The sequence below is a fragment of the Podarcis gaigeae genome (assembly GCF_964106915.1).
Source record: "Podarcis gaigeae genome assembly, chromosome: 8".
NCBI lineage: Eukaryota > Metazoa > Chordata > Lepidosauria > Squamata > Lacertidae > Podarcis > Podarcis gaigeae.
In genome coordinates, this window is record NC_139684.1 from 89999970 (window position 1) to 90024032 (window position 24063).

A 24063-nucleotide genomic window follows, 5' to 3' on the forward strand; every position below is an offset into this window, starting at 1 on the left:
TCTATAAAATTCATAGAAAATCAGCGTGCCAGTTTGCTCAATTACTCTAGGACTCCATCACACCTCCCCTGTCCAGCATAATCCCTCAAGCAAGGTGTCAAGACCCTAATCCTTTCAAATTGCTCTGATCAGCCTTTCCTCCAGACAATGTCAGGTGGCAGACTATGCATATTTGGGACCATTGTTTTCTCATCACCAGGAAGTGTTTATCTGTGCATATCTCCAGCTCTGCATATTCCCCCCTCCCTCCTCCATATGTTAATCTGTGTAACCCCCCCACCTTCCTGAAGTGCTGATCTGTGTAACCCCCCCACCTTCCTGAAGTGCTGATCTGTGTAACCCCCCCACCTTCCTGAAGTGCTGATCTGTGTAACCCCCCCACCTTCCTGAAGTGCTGATCTGTGTAACCAAACCTCTCTTTAATGTATTCATGACGTGTTTTGCACTGTATTCTGGGACATGGAGGGAGTTTCAAAAACTCATGTCACCCCTTTCTCACTGTTCAATCTCATCTTGAACCTGTTGGCCAATAAACTTGGATCTTCTGCAGTTTGCTCCAGTCTACGGCTGAGCTCATTTTCCTCCGCAGGGACCCACGGACTTAGTCCGATGAGCTGGGTGGCAGAGCAGCCTCGCACCCAGATTTTAGCCGTAACACTAGGAAGCCTTTTATTCCCCCTCCGGTGACATTGTTATAAGTTTGCAGGTGCCAGACACCCAAAAATTCAGGCGCATCTTTGGGGGCTTCTACGCAATGCCCTCTGGTCTAGTTGCACTAGGAAGTGATCTGACTTCTTATGTTTTAGCATATGTTGTTTTGTGTCTATATTTCAGCAATAAATATAAAGTGTTCCATGAGCATATAAGCCATGAACAACTAAATAAATAAGAGTCCGTTGTATATCAAGCAGCAGGAAAAGACCACACAAAAAGCAAGAACGTTAGTCCACAGATTAATTTTTATTCAAATCCAGAATAGAAAAAACAGCGGGAAGTGCAGTGTCTCAAAGATGCAGCGTAACATCTTTACCTTAAAAGAAGTAATGAAACGTAACAATCGGCAAAGAGGCAGTGAAATGGAATTTTTCAGTGGCAAGGGGGACAAGGAAACCCATCACAGCAGGCCTGTGTTGTTAAGCATCAGGACAAGAGATTTCTGTACATCTCAAGAGCAACAAGAGTGTATTCCTTCCCCCCCTTTGCTTGAGAAGTAAAACTCTGCAAGTGTTTGGCTCCAGGGTCCCTCGAGAGAGTTGGTTCTGACTCTTTGAGCAAAGAGGAAGGAAAAGGGGGTCCTGCAAGGAGAGGATGAGGGGAAGACCCTCTTTTCTAGGGGTGGGGGAGAGGGATTGGGCTCCCGGGTCAAGAGAGCACCTTGTATCCTGGCACTGAAAAGAGCCCCCCCCACTTTGTGCCAAAAGTTAGTTCCAACTTGAAAACCACCTGAAACGCCCCCTAGTCCAGACCTCACAAGGAACATTTTAGCTGCACTTTCTGCATTGCAGGGGGTGGGCTTAGATGACCCTTGGGGTCCCTTCAACTCGAGGATCTCAGACTCAGAAGAGCCACAGAAACACACAGGCCCGATATTGGGGGAGGGGGGCTGGCCCAGGAGTCCCTGCCAGGCCGGGGGGGGCAAAGCACAATGGCTTCAGCTGGCCCTCCAGAACCAGCCACCTTCAATGGGCTTTGGACTACAACTCCCAACCGGGCCTGCCAGCAGAAGGCAGGGGGGATGGAAACAGCCGTCCAAAAGGTCCAGCCAGCTCCAGAGGCGACCCAAGGCTGCTCTCCAACGGGCGCTGCTCCAGGCATCTGAGTTGCCCAGTTCAAGGGAGCTGGCGGGACTAAGAACCGGGGTTCCTGAATCGCAGGGGTTGGACTAGATGAGCCTGGAGTGTCCTCTTCCAGGATTCCTCTTCTGGCTGCCAATGCCACGGCTGGAATGTCTCCCAAAACTGCCCCCCCCTTTCACAAGGAGCTCTTTCCCCCCCTGCGTCTTAAACTACCCTTTGTCAGTTGTTTGTGCAGGAGCCGGGCCCTGTGACCAATAGGACTCTGCAGGACTGGGGCCTTCCTAAGTTTGTTCTGGAGAGGCAAGGTGCGGCCTCACAGGTGAGACTACTTGGTAACTCGCTGCACCTGGTGGCAAGAGCCAGGAAGGGATAGAAGGTCAGCATTTTCCCTTTGGCTTTTTGCCACAGCAACACGTTCCCTGCCTTGCTGCGTTTGGTTCCTTGACTCCTTGCTTCTTGACCCTCGGAACCTTGGCTTCCTGATTCCTGGACTCCCGTTCCTGCTCCCACCCTGCCATCTTGCCCCCAGTCCCGACGTCCCCAGCCGGGACTTTGATCGCCCATGAACTGGACTGCGACATTTGGACTGGCAACCATCTCCAATCTCCTTGCTCGACACTCCCAACCGAAAATGCATAACATTCTCCTTCCTCCGTGTCCCCAATTCTTAAATAGGCTTTATTTCAAAACAGGGTGGGGGGTAGAGATGGCTTAGTCTTCCAAACAACCCTTTATCCAGTTAATAGTTAGTAGACAGGCTTCCCAGTGCAAGGAGAGGAAAGCAGCCCCCTGAGCCCAGCCTGGCCCCCCACCAAATTCTGCCCGCATGCCTTGAGGCCCCAAGATGGGCGTAGGAAGGCCTGGGGGGCAGCTGCTGGCTGGGACTTTGATTGGGGCAGGGTGGGGGCACAGGGAGAGGGAGACAGGAAGACCGGCCAGGGGGTGGCACTGGGGGGATTTATTCACATTGGTTTTCTACCCCAAAACCACCACCCCCGGCTGTGAGGAGGGTGGCGCCTCCTCCATGAATTCCTCTTCTACTCCCAGCCACTCTGCTCAAACCTTTGCTAAAATCCTGCTCTGCTCGGGGGGCCACTAGGAGGCGCATCGGAAGATGGCTGACAATAACATCTCTCCGACCCACACAAGGTAATTTGGAGGCTATGATGGGAATAATTAGCATCCCTACCCCCCCCCCGGATGGTGGGGGGGACTGCCCTTGCTTGCTGTGCCCTATACCACCCCCGAATTTGTGGGGATGGGGGCACTAGGCACAAAGCCCTCCTGTGGGATTCCGGCGCTCCTGGACGCCGTCCCTGATCCGTGCCACTAGCTGCAAGAACTTCAAAAGAAACAATTTGGATGAAGGAATGCACATATTTCGAGGAAGGAGGGGGAGTAAAGACTGCTAACAGAAGAGATCTCTGATAAAACAAGACAAGAATAAAACATGAGAAGATACGCCAAGATACGGTATGGCAAATGACTGATGGGGGAGGGGGAAAACTTTCCTTTCTTTCCTTATGTGATTAAACAAGAATCCCCTCCCCTCACGAGTCAGAAATGTCGTTTTAAGGACTTAAGCTGTGGATTTAAGGCTGTGTGGAGATAAACTTTCGAACCAAAGCATGTTTTAAGAAGAGCGTGGAATGTATAAGAGCTTTGGAAAGACACAGTTAAAAATGCTGTCACCATATTGGGAAGTTCTGTCGGAGGTCTTGAGTCTGGGAGGAGAAAGCGAGAAATAGAGCTGTTTATATATTGTGGGTGAAACTCCTCAGAGGGACTTAAGAGCGACAGTTTTGTGAGATTAATGATGGAGAGAGCGATGTTATCTATGAAGGTGATGATATATGGAAACCATCTCGATTTGAGGATTGGAAGAACGGAAAAATTCACACAGGATTATTATTGGTGTTTATCGGCTTAAGGTGACTATCAGAAGAGATCATAAAGAGAAAATAGAAAATATATGAACAAGATGTGATGTGGAAACAGCAAGATCAGAATGGATAGAATTATGAACTCTGTTTGGACTGATTTGGATTGATTTGGACATTAACGCAGTAGCAAGAAGATGATCAGAATCCCCCTTCGGATCTTGTAATATGGGTCCCCACAACAAAATTTAAAATTTGGCTTTGTAATTCAGAATTTATGTGATGTGATTTAATTTGATATGATTGGTCGGTTAATAAAAATTATTTTTTTAAAAAATCCTGCTCTCCTCCCTCCTCACAGGCTGGGCTTTCTGTCTCATCTCAAGAACCGCCAAAGCACCCGCAATTGCCTCTTATCTCCCACCCAAACCATCCACAGCAATCCTAAGCATATCCTGTTCTGATTTTTTGGTCTCCTTTTCTAGCTTTTCAGACTTCCTTTCATGGAGATATCAAGTGCTTCTGTTTTCTTTGTCAGTGTCTCTACTTTAGTGGTCAAATTTGTCACCATTTCACTATTTCTATCAATTCGGGCTAATAGCTTCTCCAAATTGTCCTCCATCTCTTCAGTCAGGTCTTTTTTAAGTCAGCAAAAGTTCCACCAATTCAGATGGGGACCTGTCGCCTGGGTCTTGCTGTGAAGATCTTCAACTCAGGCCTGGTGTTAACTGTTTTCAACTGCCATGGTCAAAATCTCACTCTCCCTTTTCCAGCGGCACCTTATCAGTTTGTCAAGGTCACAGAATAACTCTTTCCCAAGAGATCCTGTTTCCTGCATTTTTCCAGCCCTCCCTCTTCCTTCCAGGCTGATACCCAACATACATAAGCTGTTTAACAGAAAAGCCAATTTCTCAAATTAAGATTCAAATTAAACAAATAAACCAAATAATTACTTTAAGAGATGAACCATAAAAAAGGATAAAAGAAAGTATGTGTCCAAGAGGACATAGCAATTTAGATGTCCAGATAAGAGTGGTTGTCTTGCAGGAATCCAATTCTCTTTAAGTGGCTCAGAGTAGAAGAAATATTTTCCTTCAAAGAGAAACAAACATGTCCAAACCTGTCCTATTTTGGCTTTTTCAGTGAGCTCTAAGTCCTTTTAAGAGCTCCAATTGTTTTTTAAAGAACTTTAAAAGCCAGTGTGGTGTAGTGGTTAAGAGCGGTAGACTCATAATATGGTGAGCCGGGTTCGCGTCTCTGCTCGTCCACATGCAGCTGCTGGGTGACCTTGGGCTAGTCACACTTCTCTGAAGTCTCTCAGCCCCACTCACCTCACAAAGTGTTTGTTGTGGAGGAGGAAGGGAAAGGAAATTGTGAGCCGCTTTGAGACTCCTTAGGGGTGTGATAAAGCGGGATATCAAATCCAAACTCTTCTCTTCTCTTCTTCTTTAAAAATGAGACCAGACTTTCATAAATCCCTCCGATCACACTCTTGGCACTAAACTGGTTTCTACCCTGTGTGAATTCTCTGATGGGAAATGAGATTGTTGCTTTGACTGAAGCTCTTTCCACATTCCACACACTGATATGGTTTCTCCCCTGTATGGATTTTGTGATGGGCTGTAAGACTTTCTTTCCTGGTAAAGCTCTTTCCACATTCCACACACTGATAGGGTTTCTCCCCTGTATGAATTCTTTGATGGGAAGTGAAGCTTATTTTCCAGGTGAAGCTCTTTCCACATTCCACGCACTGATAGGGTTTCTCCCCTGTATGAATTCTTTGATGGGAAGTGAGTTTCGCATTATTAATAAATCCCTTTCCACATTCCACACACTGATATGGTTTCTCCCCTGTATGGATTTTTTTATGCGAAGCGAAACTCTGTTTCCAGCTGAAGCTCTTTCCACACTCCAAGCACTGATAAGGTTTCCCCCTTGTATGAATTCTTCGATGAGAATTGCAATCTGAGCAATTCCTGAAGCTCTTTCCACACTCCAAGCACTGATATGGTTTCTCCCCTGTATGAATTCTTTGATGGGAAGTGAAACACTTTTTCCAAGTGAAGCTCTTTCCACATTCCAAGCACTGATAGGGTTTCTCTCCTGTATGAATTTTTTGATGGGCAGTGAGACTGGAGCTTTCACTAAAGCTCTTTCCACATTCCAAGCAATGATAAGGTTTCTCCCCTGTATGAATTCTTTTATGGGAAGTGAAACTGTCCTTTCGAACGAAGCTCTTTCCACATTCTGCACACTGATATGGTTTCTCCCCTGTATGAAGTCTACGATGAGAAGTGAGATGGTAGCTGTGACTGAAGCTCTTTCCACATTCCGTGCACTGATAAGGTTTCTCCCCTGTATGGATTCTTTGATGGACAGTGAAACTTTCTTTCCTGGTGAAGCTCTTTCCACATTCCAAGCACTGATAGGGTTTCTCCCCTGTATGGATTTTTTGATGGGAAGTGAAATTGTCCTTTCGACTGAAGCTCTTCTCACATTCCAAGCATTGATAGGGTTTTTCTCCTGTATGAATTCTTTTATGGGAAATGAAACTTATTTTCCAGGTGAAGCTCTTCCCACATTCCAAGCACTGAAAGGGTTTCTCCCCTGTATGAATTCTTTGGTGGCAAGTGAAACTGTCCTTTCGACTGAAGCTCTTTCCACATTCTAAGCAATGATAGGGTTTCTCCCCTGTATGAATTCTTTGATGGGCAATGAGATGGGAGCACTGACTAAAGCTCTTTCCACATTCCAAGCACTGATAAGGTTTCTCCCCTGTATGAATTCTTTGATGGGAAGTGAAACTTTCTTTCCTGGTGAAGCTCTTTCCACACTCCAAGCACTGATAGTGTTTCTTCTCAAGGGGATTTCTTTGATGGGAAGTGGAATGGGAGCTCTGACTGAAGCTCTTTCCACAGTCTGAATCCTGATATGGCTCCTCCACTGTGTGGATTTCGTTGTAGTCTCCCTTGTTCTTCATTTCCAATTCATCACCACCTGAAACAAACAAGAATTATATTAGAGCCTTGGGAAGAAGTGCAGTTCCAAATTATGCAGCAATGCTCATTAATGTTTTGACAGGGAAAAACTGAAGGGAGTTAGATGTTATAATGTTCCTTTGTTCTGTAAAAATGTGTAGTTTCTTATACAAATCAAGTTGAATATTGGATGTTTTCTCTCTTAAGTTTTTAAAAGATAACTGTACAGCTTGACTTGGTAACATCATTTTGTTCAAACATAAATATGGACCTGTACTATATTCATAAATAAAGTGTGCTTTTATTATTATTTAAATGGTAGCCAATGAAGGAAAGTTCCCTGTTCAAAATTAAAATATATTCTATATGCTAATAAATAATTAAAAAATATTATTTATACCCCACCCATCTGGTTGGATTTTCCCAGTCACTCTGGGTGGGTTCCAACAAAATATTAAAATATAATAGGCCTTCACATATTAAAAGCTTCCCTAAACAGGGCTGCCTTCAGATGTCGTCTAAAAGTCTGGTAGTTGTTCTCTTTGACATCTGCTGGGAGGGTTTCCACAGGGCAGGTGCCACCACCGAGAAGGCCCTCTGCCTGGTTCCCTCTAACCTCACTTCTTGCAGGGAGGGAACTGCCAGAAGATCCTCGGAGCTGGACCTCAGTGTCTGGGTAGAACGATGGAGGTGGAGATGCTCCTTCAGGGATACTGGACAAAGGCCATTCAGGGCTTTAAAAGTCAGCACCAACACTTTGAATTGTGCTCGGAAACGTACTGGGAGCCAATGTAGGTCTTTCAGGACCAGTGCAATGTGGTGTCAGTGGCCACCCCCAGTCACCAGTCTAGCTGCCGCATTCTGGATTAGTTGGTAGTTTCCAGGTCACCTTCAAAGGAAGCCCCACGTAGAGCACATTGCAATAGTGCAAGAGGGAGATAACTAGAATATGCACCACTCTGGTGAGACAGTCTGCAGGCAGATAGGGTCTCATCCTGCGTACCAGATGGAGCTGATAGACAGCAGCCCTGGACACCAAATTGACCTGTACCTCCATTGACAGCTGCAAATCTAAAATGACTCCCAGGCTGCACACCTGATCCATCAGGGGCACAGTTACCCTATTCAGGACCAGGGAGTCCTCCACACCTGCCCACCTCCGGTCCCCAATTTGGATGTTTTCTTAAATTCTCGACATCAAAGATTGCAGCAGAAACTTATCATATCAGCATTAGTATTATTATTCAAGTTTCCTTACTTAAATGTTACATGACATGGATAAATTACAGGGGACAAGGCAGGGGGCCTTCTCGATAGGGGAACCCACCCTGTGGAACGCCCCCCCATCAGATGTCAAGGAAATAACGATGCAACTGTTAGAGGACTTCTGAAGGCACCTCAGTATTGGGAAGTTTTTAATGTTTGATGTTTCATTATGCTTTTATATTTGTTGGAAGTTGCCCAGAGTGGCTGGGGCAATCCAATCAGATGGGAAGGACAAAAATAATAAAATTATCATTATTGTTACTACAGGGTTGACTGCCTGAGATTCAAAAAGCCTGGCTCTGTTTTGGGATGGAGTTTGTTTGGTTCAGTCGTGGAATCTGTGCCATCTCCAATGTCAAGCGACTCTTTGGTCAACCAGAGAGAGACAGAAGCAAGAACAAAGCAGGAAACGTGACTGGAGCTACTTCAACATCCCAAATCACTCTGAAGCCTACATTGAAGAAGGCCTGGGCAGTTCAGACAGCTTGGTCAGGGTTTTAAACGGCAGAACTGGAGGAAGAATATTCACAGGGAAAGCAATCAATAGCCATCCATTCAAGGTTTGCTGTGGGAGTGTTAACATCCCAGGTGCTGCGGGTGGCGCTGTTGAGCCCCATCAAAATATCAGAGGTTCGTCACATAGAGAGATGTCTTGCATTACAAAACAGATAGGATGATCCAATAGGGAGCCTTACCGAGAGAGTCCAAGATCCCATGATTCTCCTCCATGACTTCCTTATGGAGAGCTCTCTGGTCAGGATCCAGCAATGCCCACTCCTCGTCTGTGAAATGGACAGCCACATCTTCAAAGCACACTGGACCCTAACAGAACAGGAAAAAGGCTGTCCTCTTAGAGAACATTCACTTGGCTCTGTTGTTTTCTACAGCGGCCAGACCCCTCTCTGCCTTCCTCATCCCTCCTCTCTCCTGCTGCAGCTTCTGCTCGGAGTCTGGGCTGCTCTCTGCCACAGACTCCCTCTGCTCCCTCAGCCCTCTTCCCTCTCCAGCTTCAGACACCTCCTCCTCCTCCTCCTCCTCCCAGTCGGCTCCCTCTTCTCTGGCTCCTCCCACCATTCCTCTGCATCCAAGCAGACCTTCCCCACAAGGCTCCTTCCCCCTACCTGATCTGGGTCCACAGCTGCTGCCTCCCCTCCACCACCATGAAAAGATGAAGGAGGAGGTCTTGGTGGCATCATTCCGTGACCTGGGAGAGAAAATGTAAGTGGAAAACTGTAAGTGCATCTCTAAGTACAGATGGGGTTTGTCAAAGTCTCCCCTGCTAGCTTCTGGTTCCGCTCTGATTTAATGGAGGCAGCGGGAGATCGTTGGCAATGGAAAAACAAGGATGATTGAGGGTAATTCTCCTTGCAGGTTTCCCCCAGGGACAGGGGGGAATGGGCTTCACTCCCAGTTTGTCTCGGTACCAGGTTCCGGCTCCGGCATGGATTGCGGGAGGCAGGGAGGCGCTGAGTGCAAAAGCCCTTTGTCTGCCAAAACCCCTCCTTCGCTGCCATTAAGAAGCAGAGGTTCTCCTGTCAATTAGAGCTCAATTTGGACTAATGTACAGGCGTTGCTGGAAGAGATGAGATCATAAACTGCGGAATTGAACCAGCTGCAGTAAAAGTCTTCCCAGCTGAGTACATTTGGACATTTGTACCAATTTCATATATTAGTTGTGCAAAAATACCGCCCCCCCCGGGCTCCAGGTGTCTTCCCCCCCCAAAAGATGCAAAGAACTCCGAGATTAGTTTCGAAACCAAAAGAATGTGACAAAACGGGGGAGAAAACACTCCTTCCTCCTTACCCAGAGGCCTCACTCTGGCGTCCAGCGGAGTCTTCTCTGCCTCAGAAGAATCAAGACCCATTTCTGCCCAAAGATCCTTCCTCTGAAAGAGCAACAAGGATTCAAAACAGAGAATGGGGAGAAGGGTTAGAGAAGGAATGGCAGAGGCAAGCGCTTTCGGGGGACAGAGGTGAAAGCTGCTTCCTGCTTCTGCTAGACTGGTGTCTGGGGTTGGCTGCCAGGACCATGAAACATTGGTCCTCAAGGATCTTCACTGGCTCCCAGAACGTTTCCCAGCACAATTCAAAGTGTTGGTGCTGAACCTTAAAGCCCTAAACGGCCTCAAAGGCCCACTATACCCAAAGGAGGGTCTCCATGAACTGAGGTCCACTTCCGAGGGTCTTCTGCTGATTCCCTCACTGTGGTAAGTGAAGTTACAGGGAACCAGGCAGAAGACCTTCTCCACAGTGGCCCCCACCCTGGGGAATGCCCTCCCATCAGGTGATAAGGAGATAAGAAAATGCATCTTTTAGAAGACATCTGATGTCTTCTTATGCTTTTATATGTGCTGGAAGGCACCCAGCCACATGGGTGTCATAAATAATAATAATATCTGTTCCTAGATGCTTTCCAAAAAAGGATGGGCCATTAGGAAATGATTTGGGAATACTCTCCCTCCTCTTTGGAGCCCCTTGGGAGTATCCAGAGGAAAGTCTCTCTCACCTGCTGCTCTGCCTGCTTCCTCTCCTCTGCCTGACTCAGGAGGAAACCTTCGGCCAGGGCCACCGCCTGGGAACTGGTTTCCGCTCCGCATTCCCTCACCCAGATCTCCACCTCCAGAGGAAGGACAGCCAGGAACTGCTCCAAGATCACCAGGTCCAACATCTGAGCTTTCGTGTGCCTTTCTGGTTTCAGCCATTGACGGCAAAGGTGGTAGAGTTGGCTGCAAACCTCTCGGGGTCCTTTGGCCTCCTGGTAGCAGAACTGCCTGAGCTGCTGGCTCTGCACCTCTGAGCAAAGGGTGTCCTCCTCACCCAGTTCCTTCTTCACAGAGTTTTCCCAGAATTCCCCCCTGTTCCCCGTTTCCAGGGCGTGGCCTCTTCCTGCTTCAGGGCTCATTGAGTCTTGCTCATCCATCTGGGCTCTCTGGAAGTCTCCAAGAGATCGGAAGGAGCCCCTTGGTCCTCTGCCAAGTTCTGTGTGTCCTAATGCAAGGTGCAGCAAATCCTAGGAATCAAACACATTCTTCTATTATAATATCAAAGCACAGCCAAGGGGAGAGGAATGTTCCCTGAGCAAGTGTAGGGAGAGAAGGAGGAGGAAGAAGTCATGACTGTGAATGACAAGTGAGTCATTTGTATGACGTGTAATTTGGAGCCAGGGCAATAGTGGGGGTCCCTCCCCACCCCACTTCATAGTCCAGAGCTTCGCCCCAACCCAGTCATATCTGCTTGGGTGGCTTGGTGAGCAGCAGGGCTCATGTCTAGCTCCAGCCACCGTCCCTTGGGGACTTCCTGCTCTGGGTGGAACTGCCCTGGAAGACACCTCAGAAACTGGCCCCAAATGCAGCGGTTGGGTTCTCAACTGGGTTCCCTCTTTTACTAATGGCATTTCTATCCCACCTTTTCTCCAACAGGCTCCAGGTGGTGTCTGGGACTGGACCCAAGAGGAATGCTGGAGACCCCCTTCCCTCCTCCTGAACCTTCCCGAGAAGAGGAGGACAGTATAGATTTACAACAGTGGTTTGCAGAAGGTCATAGTTCAGAGGCTGCAGAGGGGAGAAGCTGGGAAATATTGGGAGAGCAGCAGGAGGAAGAAGGAGCAGCACCAGGGGAGAGACAGCTGACAGACTCTGTGTCTTCAGAAAGCATTCCTGACCCTCCTTCTCCCAGGATCCAGCGTGCATTGAGAGTAGGAGAACAGGAAGCTCAGAGGCAGAAAGCACAGATCAGCCGACGCAGGGATGACGTAGAAGAGGAGAGAGAGAGGGGAGGGACTTTACTCAGAACGACGCCATTACTGCGATGGAGAGGCGCTGTTCAAAGTCTCTCTCTGTAAATATTGAATAAAGGACTTGGCAGGAACTCTTCTTGTTGTCTCCTTCTTGGCTGGCCGCTGGGGGAGCCTGACAGGTGGCATCTACCCCTCCTCACTGAAGACCCACGAAAATCCTTTGGCATACATGTAATTCCTGTTTTAAAGACCTGCATTGGTTGCCAGTTCATTTCTGGGCCTAAGTTCATCAACAGACCAACACTTTATATTGTTGAGTTGGCAATGGAAGAGGAGAAAGGCCCATGACTCACCCTTAATCGAAGCACAGCCACAAGGGCTTTGCCATGTGGAATGCTCTCTGTTCACTCTGTTCTGTTTCCCCTTTATTTTGGGTCGCCTTCAAACCAATTCCTTAACCCAAAAGTCATACGCTGAGCACTGACAATGAACCTGATGTCGCAAAGTTATTATGCTGCTTTTGTGATATACAAATGGCATGAGAAGAGTTGCTTTACTTATCTGTATTCTTTATTATTCCTATGATCCTTCTTTATAAAACCCAATAAAAAGTTATTCAAAAAACAAGAGGAAACAACACACACACACACACACACACACACACACACACAGGCTCCATCTGTGTTGCATCTGATATGTTAGCAGGCTTTAAAGTTAATCACCAGAAAAGGAAAAGGTTATCAAAGAATATGAGAGGAGAAGACCAGAAGGTTTTGGTGGAGGAAACAAGGTTTCAAACTGAAAACAAAATATTTGTGTGTTACTGTGACAAATACCAATTTATGTTGTTTCAAAATAGTTATGTGCTGAAATCAAAGCATATGTCAAGCTGGGAGATGCCAAAATATTGATCTCATTTTTGATGGCAGGGAAAATGCCCAGTTAAACTGAAGGTTATTGCAAGATGCCAAGCAAAGAGAAGCAGGAAGTGATCCTCCTTTCCCACTTTCCTCCATCTCCTTTCAAACATGAACAACATCTTTTGAAAGAAAGAAAAATAAGGGGAAATAAAAGAGAGAGAGCCCCCCGGCCCCCCTCCGGGCTGCATCTGCCAAGCCAGACTCCCAAGAGGCTTGGGAAGCCTAGTTTGTGAAGGAGGCCGAGAGGCCCTCGGAGACCCGTCCAGCTGCCCCTCGAGCCTCACAACTCCTGGGAAGCTGGGGAAAGAGCCCCCCCCGGCCCCTCCCTCTCCCGGGAGGAGGAAGGGGAAAGCCAAGGCGCTTTTACCTCAGCGTCGCGGGGCAGGGAGTTCCGCAGGCTTCCCCGAGGGAGACCCACCAGAGCCCGGCAGGCGAGGGCCAGGCCGGAAGGGACGTCAGAGGGCCCGCCTTCCTTCCCTGTCCTCTCTAGGAAGCCAGCTCGGCGCCCCTTAACCCTTCTCTCTCCCGCGGAGCCGCCCGGGGCGTCGCGCAGGCGCAGAGCTGCTCCCTCTGAGGGGAGCGGAGGGGCGCCGGAGTGGGCGCGTGTGCGTGGGAAGGGGGAACCCGTGTCCCGGAGGAGGAGCCCCTCTCTCTGCCTGGGGCTGCGGGGGAGAACCCGGTCTCTGGCACCTGGAGCCCCTGGAGAAAAAAGAGGCATGGAAATGCCACGGACAACTAAATAAATAAGCGTCCGTTGTATATCAAGCAAGAGGAAAGGACCACACAAAAAGCAAGAACATTAGTCCACAGATTCTGTTTTATTCAAACCCAGAAGAGAAAAAAGCAGCAGGAAGTGCAGCGTCTCAAAGATGCAGCGTAACATCTTTACCTTAAAAGAAGTAATGAAACGTAACAATCGGCAAAGAGGCAGTGAAATGGAATTTTTCAGTGGCAAGGGGGACAAGGAAACCCATCACAGCAGGCCTGTGTTGTGAAGCATCAGGACAAGAGATTTCTGTACATCTCAAGAGCAACAAGAGTGTATTCCTTGCCCCCCTTTGCTTGAGAAGGAAAACTCTGCAAGTGTTTGGCTCCAGGGTCCCTCGAGAGAGAGTTGGTTCCGACTCTCTGAGCAAAGAGGAAGGAAAAGGGGGTCCTGCAAGGAGAGGATGAGGGGAAGACCCTCTTTTCTAGGGGTGGGGGAGAGGGATTGGGCTCCCGGGTCAAGAGAGCACCTTGTATCCTGGCACTGAAAAGACACCCTCCCGACACACACACACACACACTTGGTGGCATCTCCTAGTTCTAACTTGAAAACCACCTCCCCTCAATGGGCTTTGGACTACAACTCCCAACCGGGCCTGACAGCAGAAGGCAGGGGGGATGGAAACAGCCGTCCAAAAGGTCCGGCCAGCTCCAGAGGCGACCCAAGGCTGCTCTCCAACGGGCGCTGCTCCAGGCATCTGAGTTGCCCAGTTCAAGGGAGCTGGCGGGACTAAGAACCGGGGTTCCTGAATTGCAGGGGTTGGACTAGATGAGCCTGGAGTGTCCTCTTCCAGGATTCCTCATCTGGCTGCCAATGCCACGGCTGGAATGTCTCCCAAAACTGCCCCCCCTTTCACAAGGAGGTCTCCCCCCCCCCCCCATGTCTTAAACTACCCTTTGACTGGCAACCATCTCCAATCTCCTTGCTCGACAATCCCAACCAAAGAAGCATTACATTCTGTGAAATCTACTCAGGAGTCCTGTAGTGACTTCATGCTCTTTATTGCAGCTTGTAAAGCAGTGATTTAATTGCACCCCAATCCTCAGGCTGTTATATACATTAGTTACACTATTAGTCCCATCTGATTGGCTGATTCTGCTTCCCTCCTGGAGCCTGATTGGTCTTTTCCTGCAGGCCAATCAGTTGTCGTGTTCTAGGATCCTACTTGCCATTTGTTCTAGGTTCCAAGCTTAGTACATAACCCTCCTCCCCTCTACGTTCCCGTTGCGCCCAGAAGGTTAGCATTTGTAGTCGTTGAGGTATGCTGGTCACCTATGTATCCCTTGTGGTCTTGGGTTTCTCTCGGTCGGGGTTCCTGGTTCTGGCTCTTGTTCCAGGGCTGCCGGTTGTGACGGGGTCGTTGGCTTGGACGCCGCTGGTCCACTCGGTTGTGGTTCTGGTTCCTGTGGCTGCTTGGCCTCGGTCACTTCTGGACTTCCTAGTTATGCCTCCCTTACCCGCTCCTCCTGCTCTATGGGCCTCACCCTTCTGCTATCCCCTTGGGATTCCTCTGTCCAGCCCTCCTTGAAGTTTCCCCCCAGGAACCATCACAGCAGTTGATCGCAGTGGCAGCACCAAGCTTTTCCCCCTTCGTTAGCACCTCGTATGACACGGGGCCAGTCGCCCTGGTGACTGTGGCGGGTACCCATGCCAGGCCCTCCCCGAAGTTCTTTGCGTACACTGGGTCGCGGGGCTGGAAGGTCCGGGGGTTCCCACCTTCCCCCACTGCTGCCTCCTCATGGGCCCTGTTGGGGTGAAGGCGGTCCGGTCTTGTTGTGAGGCGCCAGCCCATGAGTAGTTCCGCTGGGCTCCGGCCATCATTGTGCTGTGGCTGCTATGCTGGGCTAGGACAAATGCAGCTAGGCGATACTCCCAGTCCCTTTGTGTCATGCGGCGGAGGGTGTCCTTGGTGGTCCACACCATGCGCTCTGCTTGGCCATTCATGGCGGGGTGGAACAGCACTGATCGTGCATGGCGGATGGCATTTTCTGTTGCGAAAGTCTGGAACTCCTGTGATGTGAATGCTGTTCCATTGTCGGAGACGAGGGTGTCAGGGAGTCTGTGGGTTGTGAACAGCCTGCATAGTACTTGGATGACCGCAGCCATGGAAGTGGACGGTACCTGGGCGACCTCCAGCCATTTGGAGTATGAGTCCACCATTACAAAGAATGTCCTTCCCTGGAAGGGGCCAGCGCAGTCCACATGCAGGTGAGACCACCGTGCTTGGGTGGACTCCCAGGGTTGGATGGGGGCCCTTGGGGGATCTGGGCAGGACTCCTTTCAGCTCTGGCAGTATTTAACCCAGGCCTCTATCTCCCCGTCAATTCCTGGCCACCACACATAGCTTAAGGGCCTCACCACCCCTGGGTGTGTTTCATGTAGGGCTGTGAGGACCTTTTGGCGCAGAGGCTGGGGAACGATCACCCTGCTTCCCCGTAACAAGCACCCCTTGTGGGCTGACCACTTGTGTTTGCGGGTTGTATAGCCCGCAAATTCCGGCCCAGGGTTGCTACTGGGCCATCCCCACCACACCCAGTCCAGGACCCGGGAGATGACCCTGTCCTTCATGGAGTGGTGTGCTACTTCCAGCACCTGAATGGGGCGGTCAGGAAGCTGTTCCAGGCTCATGACCTCATGTGCGGGTGCGGGGTCGGGTCCAGTCTCAGGTAGTGGCAGTCTGCTGAGGGCGTCCGCGTGGCCCATTGCCTTCCCAGGCTGGTGGACCGGGTATACTGGTAGCTGGTGAGGAAAATCAACCACCTGAGGACGCAGGGTGACAGTATTTGAGGGGTCTGCTTCTCGGGTGTGAATAGGCCAAGCAGCGACTTGTGGTTGGTCATGACGGTAAAGAGGCACCCATACAAGAAATCGTAAAATTTATTTACTCTGTTGGCAATTGCCAGGCCCTCTTTGTCTATTTGTGGAGAGGGTCTGGGAAAAGTAAGGCACCGGCACCTCTCTTCCATCCGGAAGTTGGTGCCCTAGTACGGCACCGACACCATAGGGCGAGGTGTCGCATGCCAGCACCACCGGCAACCTCTCGTCAAAGTGCGCCAGGACTGAGTTCAAGACGAGCAGATCGTTGACTGCTTGGAACGCAGCCTCATGGCACTGCCCCCACATCCATGGGGCCTGCTTATCTAACAGTCTGTCTAGAGGCTCTGCTTCTGCTGCCTTGTGGGGTAAGAAGGCATGGTAAAAGTTCAATAGTCCCAAGAAGGCTTGGAGTTCCGCCTCTCCCTTAGGTGCAAGGGCGTTGCAAATAGCCCTCATCTTGTCCCCGGGTCAGGTGGACTCTGTCTGTATCTACTGTAAATCCAAGAAAAACCATCTGTTGAACTCCTAGCAGACACTTTTCCTGCTTTACCTTGAGGCTGGCCATCTGGAAACAGTGCAGGACGGTGCAGAGTGTGTCCCCAAACTCCCCCAGCGTGGCCCCAGTGATCAACACATCACCGAAGAAGAGTGTGACGCCGGGTATTCCTTTGAGGAGAGAGTCCATTGGATTTTGGAATATGCCTGGGGCCACGCTGACGCTAAATTTCAGCCCCTTGACACGGAACGGACCCCTGTGTGTTACAGTCATCTGTGCCTCTGCAGTGGCCTCGTCCACTGGCAACTGCTGGTAGGCCTGGGCCGGGGCCAGGGCCAGGTTGCCAAAAATCTTAGACCCTGCCAGGGTGGCGAGGACATGGCTGACCATTGGCACCAGGGATGCATGAGCCGTAAGGGCCTTGTTTATGGTACATTTGTAGTCTGCGCAGATGTGGACTGAGCCATTGGGCTTGATGGGTGTGATGATTGGGGTTTCTCAGGGGGCATTAGGCACCGGCTCGAGCACTCCTTGCTCCACAAGCCAGTCTAATTCCTCGTCAATGCAGGGTTTTAAGGGTGAACGGGACCTGGTGGGCCTTGAACCTGATGGGTCGTATGGCAGGGTCTAGTTGTAGGCCAAGGGGGGGCAGTATATCATCCCAATGCCCCATTGAAAACCTCTTTCTAAAAACTCCATTTTTTTTAAAAAGAGCTTTAAAAATGAGGCCAGACTTTCAAAACTCCTTCCAATCACACACTTGGCACTGATGATTCCTCCCCTGTATGTATTCTTTGATGAAATGAGATTTCCTTTTTGACTGAAGCTCTTTCCACATTCCTAACATTGATTTGACTTCTCTGCTGTGTGTGTTTTTTTTTATTTATTAAATTTTGACATAAATATATTTCACAAACGTACAAAAGACAAAATGAAAAAGAAAAAACAGAAAAAGAGGGGGGGGGAGAGAAAAAAAGAGAAAAACACGAAAAACATACAACTTTAAATGACATTAACTGACTTCCCTTTATCTTGATTTCGGAAAATATTACCTTGTTTATCTATCTGCTGTGTCTATTCCTTAATAAAACTTTTTACGTAGTAAGCGTTATCTCATGCCTACTGTGATTTCTGTAAGTACATATATGTTTCTGATCAACATTTTGATTTTCCCCTTGTCTCTATTTCCATATATATCCTAAATTTATCCCATTCATTGTTAAATTTTGCTCTTCTTTGGTTTCTTATTTTCTGTGTCAATTTAGCCAACTCCAAATAATCGGATAATTTAAGTTGCCACTCCTTTAGTGTTGGGATTTTTGGTGTTTTCCAGTACTGTGCTATGAGGCTTCTGGCGGCCACTGTTGCATATTGAAAAAAGGTTCTATCTTCTTCTTTGATATCCTTACCAATTATCCCCAGCAGGAAGGCTTCGGGTTTTTTAACAAACGTATATTTAAGAATTTTTTTTAATTCATTATAGATGGATTCCCAGAATTTTTTGAGAATCTCGCACGTCCACCACATATGGATGAAATTGCCCTCCTTGCTCTTACATTTCCAACACAATTTATCGCCTGTTCTATACATTTTATGTAGTTTTACCGGCGTTATGTACCATCTGTACATCATCTTATACATGTTTTCCTTTAGTGTCGTGCATGCTGAGAAATTCATATCTTTACACCACAATGCCTTCCATTTGTCAAACTCTATGTTGTACCCTAGGTCTACCGCCCACTTCACCATCACATCCTTTACTTCCTCGTTCTTGGTGTCCCACTCAAGCAACTGGTTGTACATTTTTGATAATAATTTTGTTTTACTTTCTATTATTTCAATCTGAAATCTAGATTTCTTGTCATTTATTCCGATCTTATTATCTTCTCTCCACATTGAATTAATTTGATGGTATTGAATCCAGCCAGTCAGCTTGCTTTTTATTTCTTCGTAAGGTCTAATCCTCCACCCGGATTCTGTTTTGGTTAGTAAATCTTCATATGTCCATCTTTCCCCCTCAATGCTTAATTCTTTAATTGTTAAAATGTCTATTGGTGATAACCACCAGGGCGTTTTCTGTTCCAACCATTTTTTGTTCCTTTCCCACACTTCCAGCAGTGGCCCTCTGAAAATGTGATTAGAAAAACCTTTATGAACCCTTCCTTTGTCTCGCCATAAATAGGCATGCCAACCGAATCTTAAACCCCTCTAGATCTAACAAATTTTTGTTTTTGATGACAATCCAGTCTTTTACCCAACAAAGACATGCAGCTTCATAATATAACCTCAAATTTGGAACCGCAAGGCCACCCCTATCTCTTTGGTCTGTGAGCAATTTAAATCTAATTCTTGGTCTCTTTCCCTGCCAAATGAATTTAGAAAGTAATCTCTGCCATTCTTTGAATATTGAGGTTCCTCTAATTATCGGTATATTCTGGAATAGGAAGAGTAATTTAGGTAGTAAGCTCATTTTAATCGCTGCCATTCTCCCCAACCACGAGAGATGTATTCTATTCCATGTATCCAAGTCCTTCATTATTCCTTTCCATGTTTTCTTGTAGTTATTTTCAATCAGATTTATATTTTTCATAGTTAACCAGATTCCAAGGTATTTTACTTTTTTAGTTATTTTCATTCCAGTTTGACTTTCAAGATCGTTATTGGTTTCTTCTTCCATATTTTTGGTCATTATTTTGGTTTTTGCTCTGTTCAATTTAAATCCGGATAATTTTCCAAATTCCTCTAGTAGCTTTAACACTTTGCCGACGCTCTCTTTTGGTTCTTCCAATGACAGCATAAGATCGTCTGCATATGTTTTCAGTTTATATTCTTTCGCTCCTATTTTTATGCCACGGATCTCTGGGGTTTTTCTTATCTTGTTTGTGATTATCTCTAAAACCATGATAAACAACAACGGTGACAGAGGGCACCCGTCGAGTGCCTTTTGCTATTAAAAAATGTTCTGTCAGGGTATTGTTAATAATTAATCTAGCTCTTTGTTGTGTGTAGATTGCTCTAACTCCTTCCAGGAATGTGCCATCTATCCCTGATCTTTCCAGGCACTTTATCAGAAAACCCCAGGAGACATTGTCGAAAGCCTTCCGGCATCAACGAACATTAAAGCAGCGGGAATTTCATTATGACTTTCTAAATATTCAATAATGTCTATTGTATGTCTAATGTTATCTTTTATTTGTCTGTTGGGAAGGAAACCGGCCTGGTCAATATGAATGAGATTAGTTAAACACTTTTTAAGTCTGTGTGCCATTATATCTGCGAATATCTTGTAGTCATTATTCAATAATGAAATCGGTCTGTAATTCTTAATGTTAAGTTTGTCTGAATCTGGTTTCGGGATCAACGTGATATAGGCTTCTTTCCAGGATGCTGGCATTTTTCCTCCTCTTAGTATCTCGTTGATTGCGTCACATAGTACTGGTGTTATGTATTCCTCTAGGACCTTGTAATACTTGGCAGATAACCCATCTGGGCCTGGGGCTTTCCCCAGTTTCATCCTTTTGATTGCCTCCCGGATCTCCTCTATTTTCATAGGTTTATTTAAGGCGGTTCTTTCCTCTTCTGATATATTTTTGGGACTATTTTCTTCTAGGTATTTTGCGATGTCCGTTAAATCTTCTTCTTCTCTTTTGTATAGGTTCTCATAGAATTTAAGGAAGTTCTTTTTTATTTCATTGGGGTCTTCCAGGACTTGTTCTTCAACTTTTATTTTATTGATGGTACTAAGTTTTCTTCTTTTTCTCAGTTGCCACGCCAGAAACTTTGTAATTTTATTTGCCGATTCGAAGGACCTTTGTTTCATTAACTTTATTCCTCATTCCACCTCTTGGCTTATTAATATCGAATATTCTGTTTGGAGCATTTTATATTGTTGCTTATGGCCATCGCCGTTTGGATTTTTTATCATATTTTTTCGCATTCTTTCAATTGATGGATTAATTCTTCTTTTTTTCTTTAGCCTTTTTTCTTTGGGTATTTTGTTGTAGCAGGAGGCCTCTTAACACAGCCTTGCTAGCATCCCATACTGTGTCTATACCTGTTCCTTTATTGATATTTAAGTCAAAATAGTCTTTTATTGTAGTTTTAGCTTTTTCGATCATTTCTTCTTTTTCAAGTAGGTAGTCATTCATTCTCCATCTGTACAACCCTTGGATCTTCCACTTTAATTGTAATGTTATTGGGCTATGATCCGATAAGGTTCTGGGTAGAATTTCACATTTCTCCGTTCTTATTATTAATTCTCTTGAGATCCATATCTGATCCAGCCTGCTCCAGCTCTGATGTGGTTCAGAGAAATGGGTAAATTGTTTCATTGTAGGGTTTTTGTATCTCCATATATCTATTAGGTCCAGATTTTCTTCCAGATCATTAAACGATTTCGGTAGTTTCCCTTGATTTATGTTCTTTTTTCTTGTACTTCTATCTAGTTCTGGCGTCGGAACCGCATTTAAATCTCCGAGTAAGACCAGTTTATTGTTGTCTAGCTCTAATAAAGATTGTTCCAGTTTTTTAAAGAACTCCATGTAATTTTTGATGGGCATTGAGACCTAATTTCCTGGTGAAGCTCTTTCCACATTCCAGGCACTGAAAGGGGTTTTCTCCTGTATGAATTCTTTGATGGGAAGTGAAACTTATTTTCCAGGTGAAGCTCTTTCCACATTCCAAGCACTTAAAGGGTTTCTCCCCTGTATGAATTCTTTGATGGGAAGTGAGTGTGGAGCTGTTAATGAATCTCTTTCCACATTCCAGGCACTGAAAGGTGTTTTCTCCTGTATGAATTCTTTGATGGGAAGTGAGACTTTCTTTCCTGGTGAAGCTCTTTCCACATTCCAAGCACTGATAGGGTTTCTCCCCTGTATGAATCCTTTGATGGGAAGTGAGATGGGCCCTCTGACTGAAGCTCTTTCCACATTCCATGCACTGATATGGTTTCTCTCCTGTATGAATTCTACGATGGCAAGTGAGATCGTGGCTGTGACTGAAGCTCTTTCCACACTCCAAGCAGTGATATGGTTTCTCCCCTGTATGAATTCTTTGATGGGAGGTGAGAGAGGAGCTATCAGTGAAGCTCTTTCCACATTCAACACACTGATAGGGTTTCTCCCCTGTATGAATTCTTTGATGGGAAGTGAGATCGTAGCCATGGCCGAAACTCTTTCCACATTCCACACACTGATAGGGGTTATCCCCTGTATGAATTCTTTGATGGACAGTGAGACTCTCCTTCCTGGTGAAGCTCTTTCCACACTCCAAGCAGTGATATGGTTTCTCCCCTGTATGAATTCTTTGATGGGAGGTGAGAGAGGACCTATCAGTGAATCTCTTTCCACATTCCACACACTGATAGGGTTTTTCTCCTGTGTGAATTCTTTGATGGACAGTGAGACTTTCCTTCCTGGTGAAGCTCTTTCCACACTCCAAGCAGTGATATGGTTTCTCCCCTGTATGGATTCTTTGATGGGAGGTGAGAGAGGACCCATCAGTGAAGCTCTTTCCACATTCTAGGCACCGATAGGGTTTTTCTCCTGTGTGAATTCTTTGATGGACAGTGAGATTTTTTTTCCTGGTGAAGCTCTTTCCACATTCTACGCACTGATAGGGTTTTTCTCCTGTGTGAATTCTTTGATGGACAGTGAGATTGCTTTTTTTACCGAAGCTCTTTCCACATTCCACGCACTGTAAGGGTTTCTCCCCTGTATGAATCCTTTGATGGGAAGTGAGATTTTCTTTCCAGGTGAAGCTCTTTCCACACTCCAAGCACTGATAGGGTTTTTCTCCTGTGTGAATTCTTTGATGGGAAGTGAAACTGCTTTTTTTGCTGAAGCTCTTTCCACATTCCATGCACTGATAGGGTTTCCCCACTGTATGAATTCTTTGATGGGAGGTGAAACTGCTTTTTTTGCTGAAGCTCTTACCACATTCAACACACTGAAAGGGTTTTTCCCCTGTATGAATCCTTTGATGGGAAGTGAGCTTGGCCCTCTGATTGAAGCTCTTTCCACATTCCACACACTGATAGGGTTTCTCCCCAGTATGAATTCTAAGATGGGAAGTGAGAGTATAGCTGTGACTAAAGCTCTTTCCACACACAAAGCAGTGATACGGTTTCTCCCCTGTATGAATCCTTTGATGGCAAGTGAGATCTGAGCAATTTCTGAATCTCTTTCCACATTCCAAGCACTGATAGGGTTTCTCCCCTGTATGAATCCTTTGATGGGAAGTGAGATGGGCCCTCTGATTGAAGCTCTTTCCACACTCCAAGCACTGATAGGGGTTTTCCCCTGTATGAATTCTTTGATGGGAAGTGAAACTGCTTTTTTTACTGAAGCTCTTTCCACATTCCACGCACTGAAACGGTTTCTCCCTTGTATGAATTCTACGATGGGAAGTGAGAGTATAGCTGTGACTGAAGCTCTTTCCACAAACAAAGCAGTGATAGGGTTTCTCCCCTGTATGAATTCTTTGATGGGAAGTGAAACTTATTTTCCGGATGAACCTCTTTCCACATTCCAAGCACTGATACGGTTTCTCCCCTTTATGATTTCTCTGATGGACAGTGAGAGTTTCTTTCCAGGTGAAGCTCTTTCCACACTCCAAGCACTGATAGGGTTTCTCCCCTGTATGAATTCTTTGATGGGAAGTGAGATGGGCCCTCTGATTGAAGCTCTTCCCGCATTCCAAGCACTGATAGGGTTTCTCCCCTGTATGAATCCATTGATGGGAAGTGAGCTTAGCTCTCTGATTGAAGCTCTTTCCACACTCTAAGCAGTGATAGGGTTTCTCCCCTGTATGAATCCTTTGATGTGCAGTGAGATGGGAGCCCTGACTGAAGCTCTTTCCACATTCCACGCAGTGATATGGTTTCTCTCCTGTATGAATTCTACGATGGGAAGTGAGGTTGTGGCTGTGACTGAAGCTCTTTCCACACTCCAAGCAGTGATAGGGTTTCTCTTTTGTATGAATTCTTTGATGGGCAGCCAAACTCTGTTTCCAGGTGAAGCTTTTTCCACATTCCAAGCACTGATAGGGTTTCTTCTCAAGGGGATTTCTTTGATGGGAAGTGGAATGGGAGCTCTGACTGAAGGCCTCTCCACAGTCTGAATCCTGATATGGCTCCTCCACTCCCTTGTTGTAGTCTCCCTTGTTCTTCATTTCCAATTCATCACCACCTGAAACTAAGAGGAAACGGATTAGAGTCTCGGGAAGAAGTGCAGTCCCAAATTATGGAACAATGCTAATTAATGCTTGGGACAGGGGAAGAACTGAAGGGAGTTAGATGTTATAATGTTCCTTTTCTTCTGTAAAAATGTCTAGTTTTGTTTACAAATCAAGTTGAATATTAGATGTTTTCTCTCTCAGGTGTTTAAAAGTACAGCTTAATCCGGTAACG

At 46.7% G+C, this 24063-nt stretch overlaps 2 protein-coding genes across 2 annotated transcripts in view; both read right to left on the reverse strand.

Moving 5' to 3' along the window:
- Positions 1-941: 941 nt before the first annotated feature.
- Positions 942-17045, reverse strand: LOC310850502 (uncharacterized protein; the record flags this gene model as incomplete). The annotated part of the gene is made up of 12 exons (XM_083752020.1): positions 942-1443; positions 1661-2876; positions 4020-6673; positions 8616-8742; positions 9042-9124; positions 9725-9806; positions 10427-10930; positions 12944-13275; positions 15022-15520; positions 15875-16081; positions 16331-16516; positions 16710-17045. 10 exons carry the CDS (start codon positions 17043-17045, stop codon positions 5187-5189), a joined length of 3843 nt encoding a protein of 1280 aa, XP_083608146.1. The 3' UTR covers positions 942-1443; positions 1661-2876; positions 4020-5186.
- The window catches only part of LOC310851351 (uncharacterized protein), a 33845-nt gene continuing 24108 nt past the window's right edge, over positions 14327-24063 (reverse strand). Inside the window, exons 6-7 of the mRNA XM_083753623.1 lie at positions 21196-23848; positions 14327-17523 (exon numbers count right to left, since the gene is read on the reverse strand). Of these exons, the coding sequence (XP_083609749.1) occupies positions 17496-17523; positions 21196-23848 (2681 nt within the window). The 3' untranslated portion in view covers positions 14327-17495. The remainder of the gene's footprint in view (positions 17524-21195; positions 23849-24063) is intronic.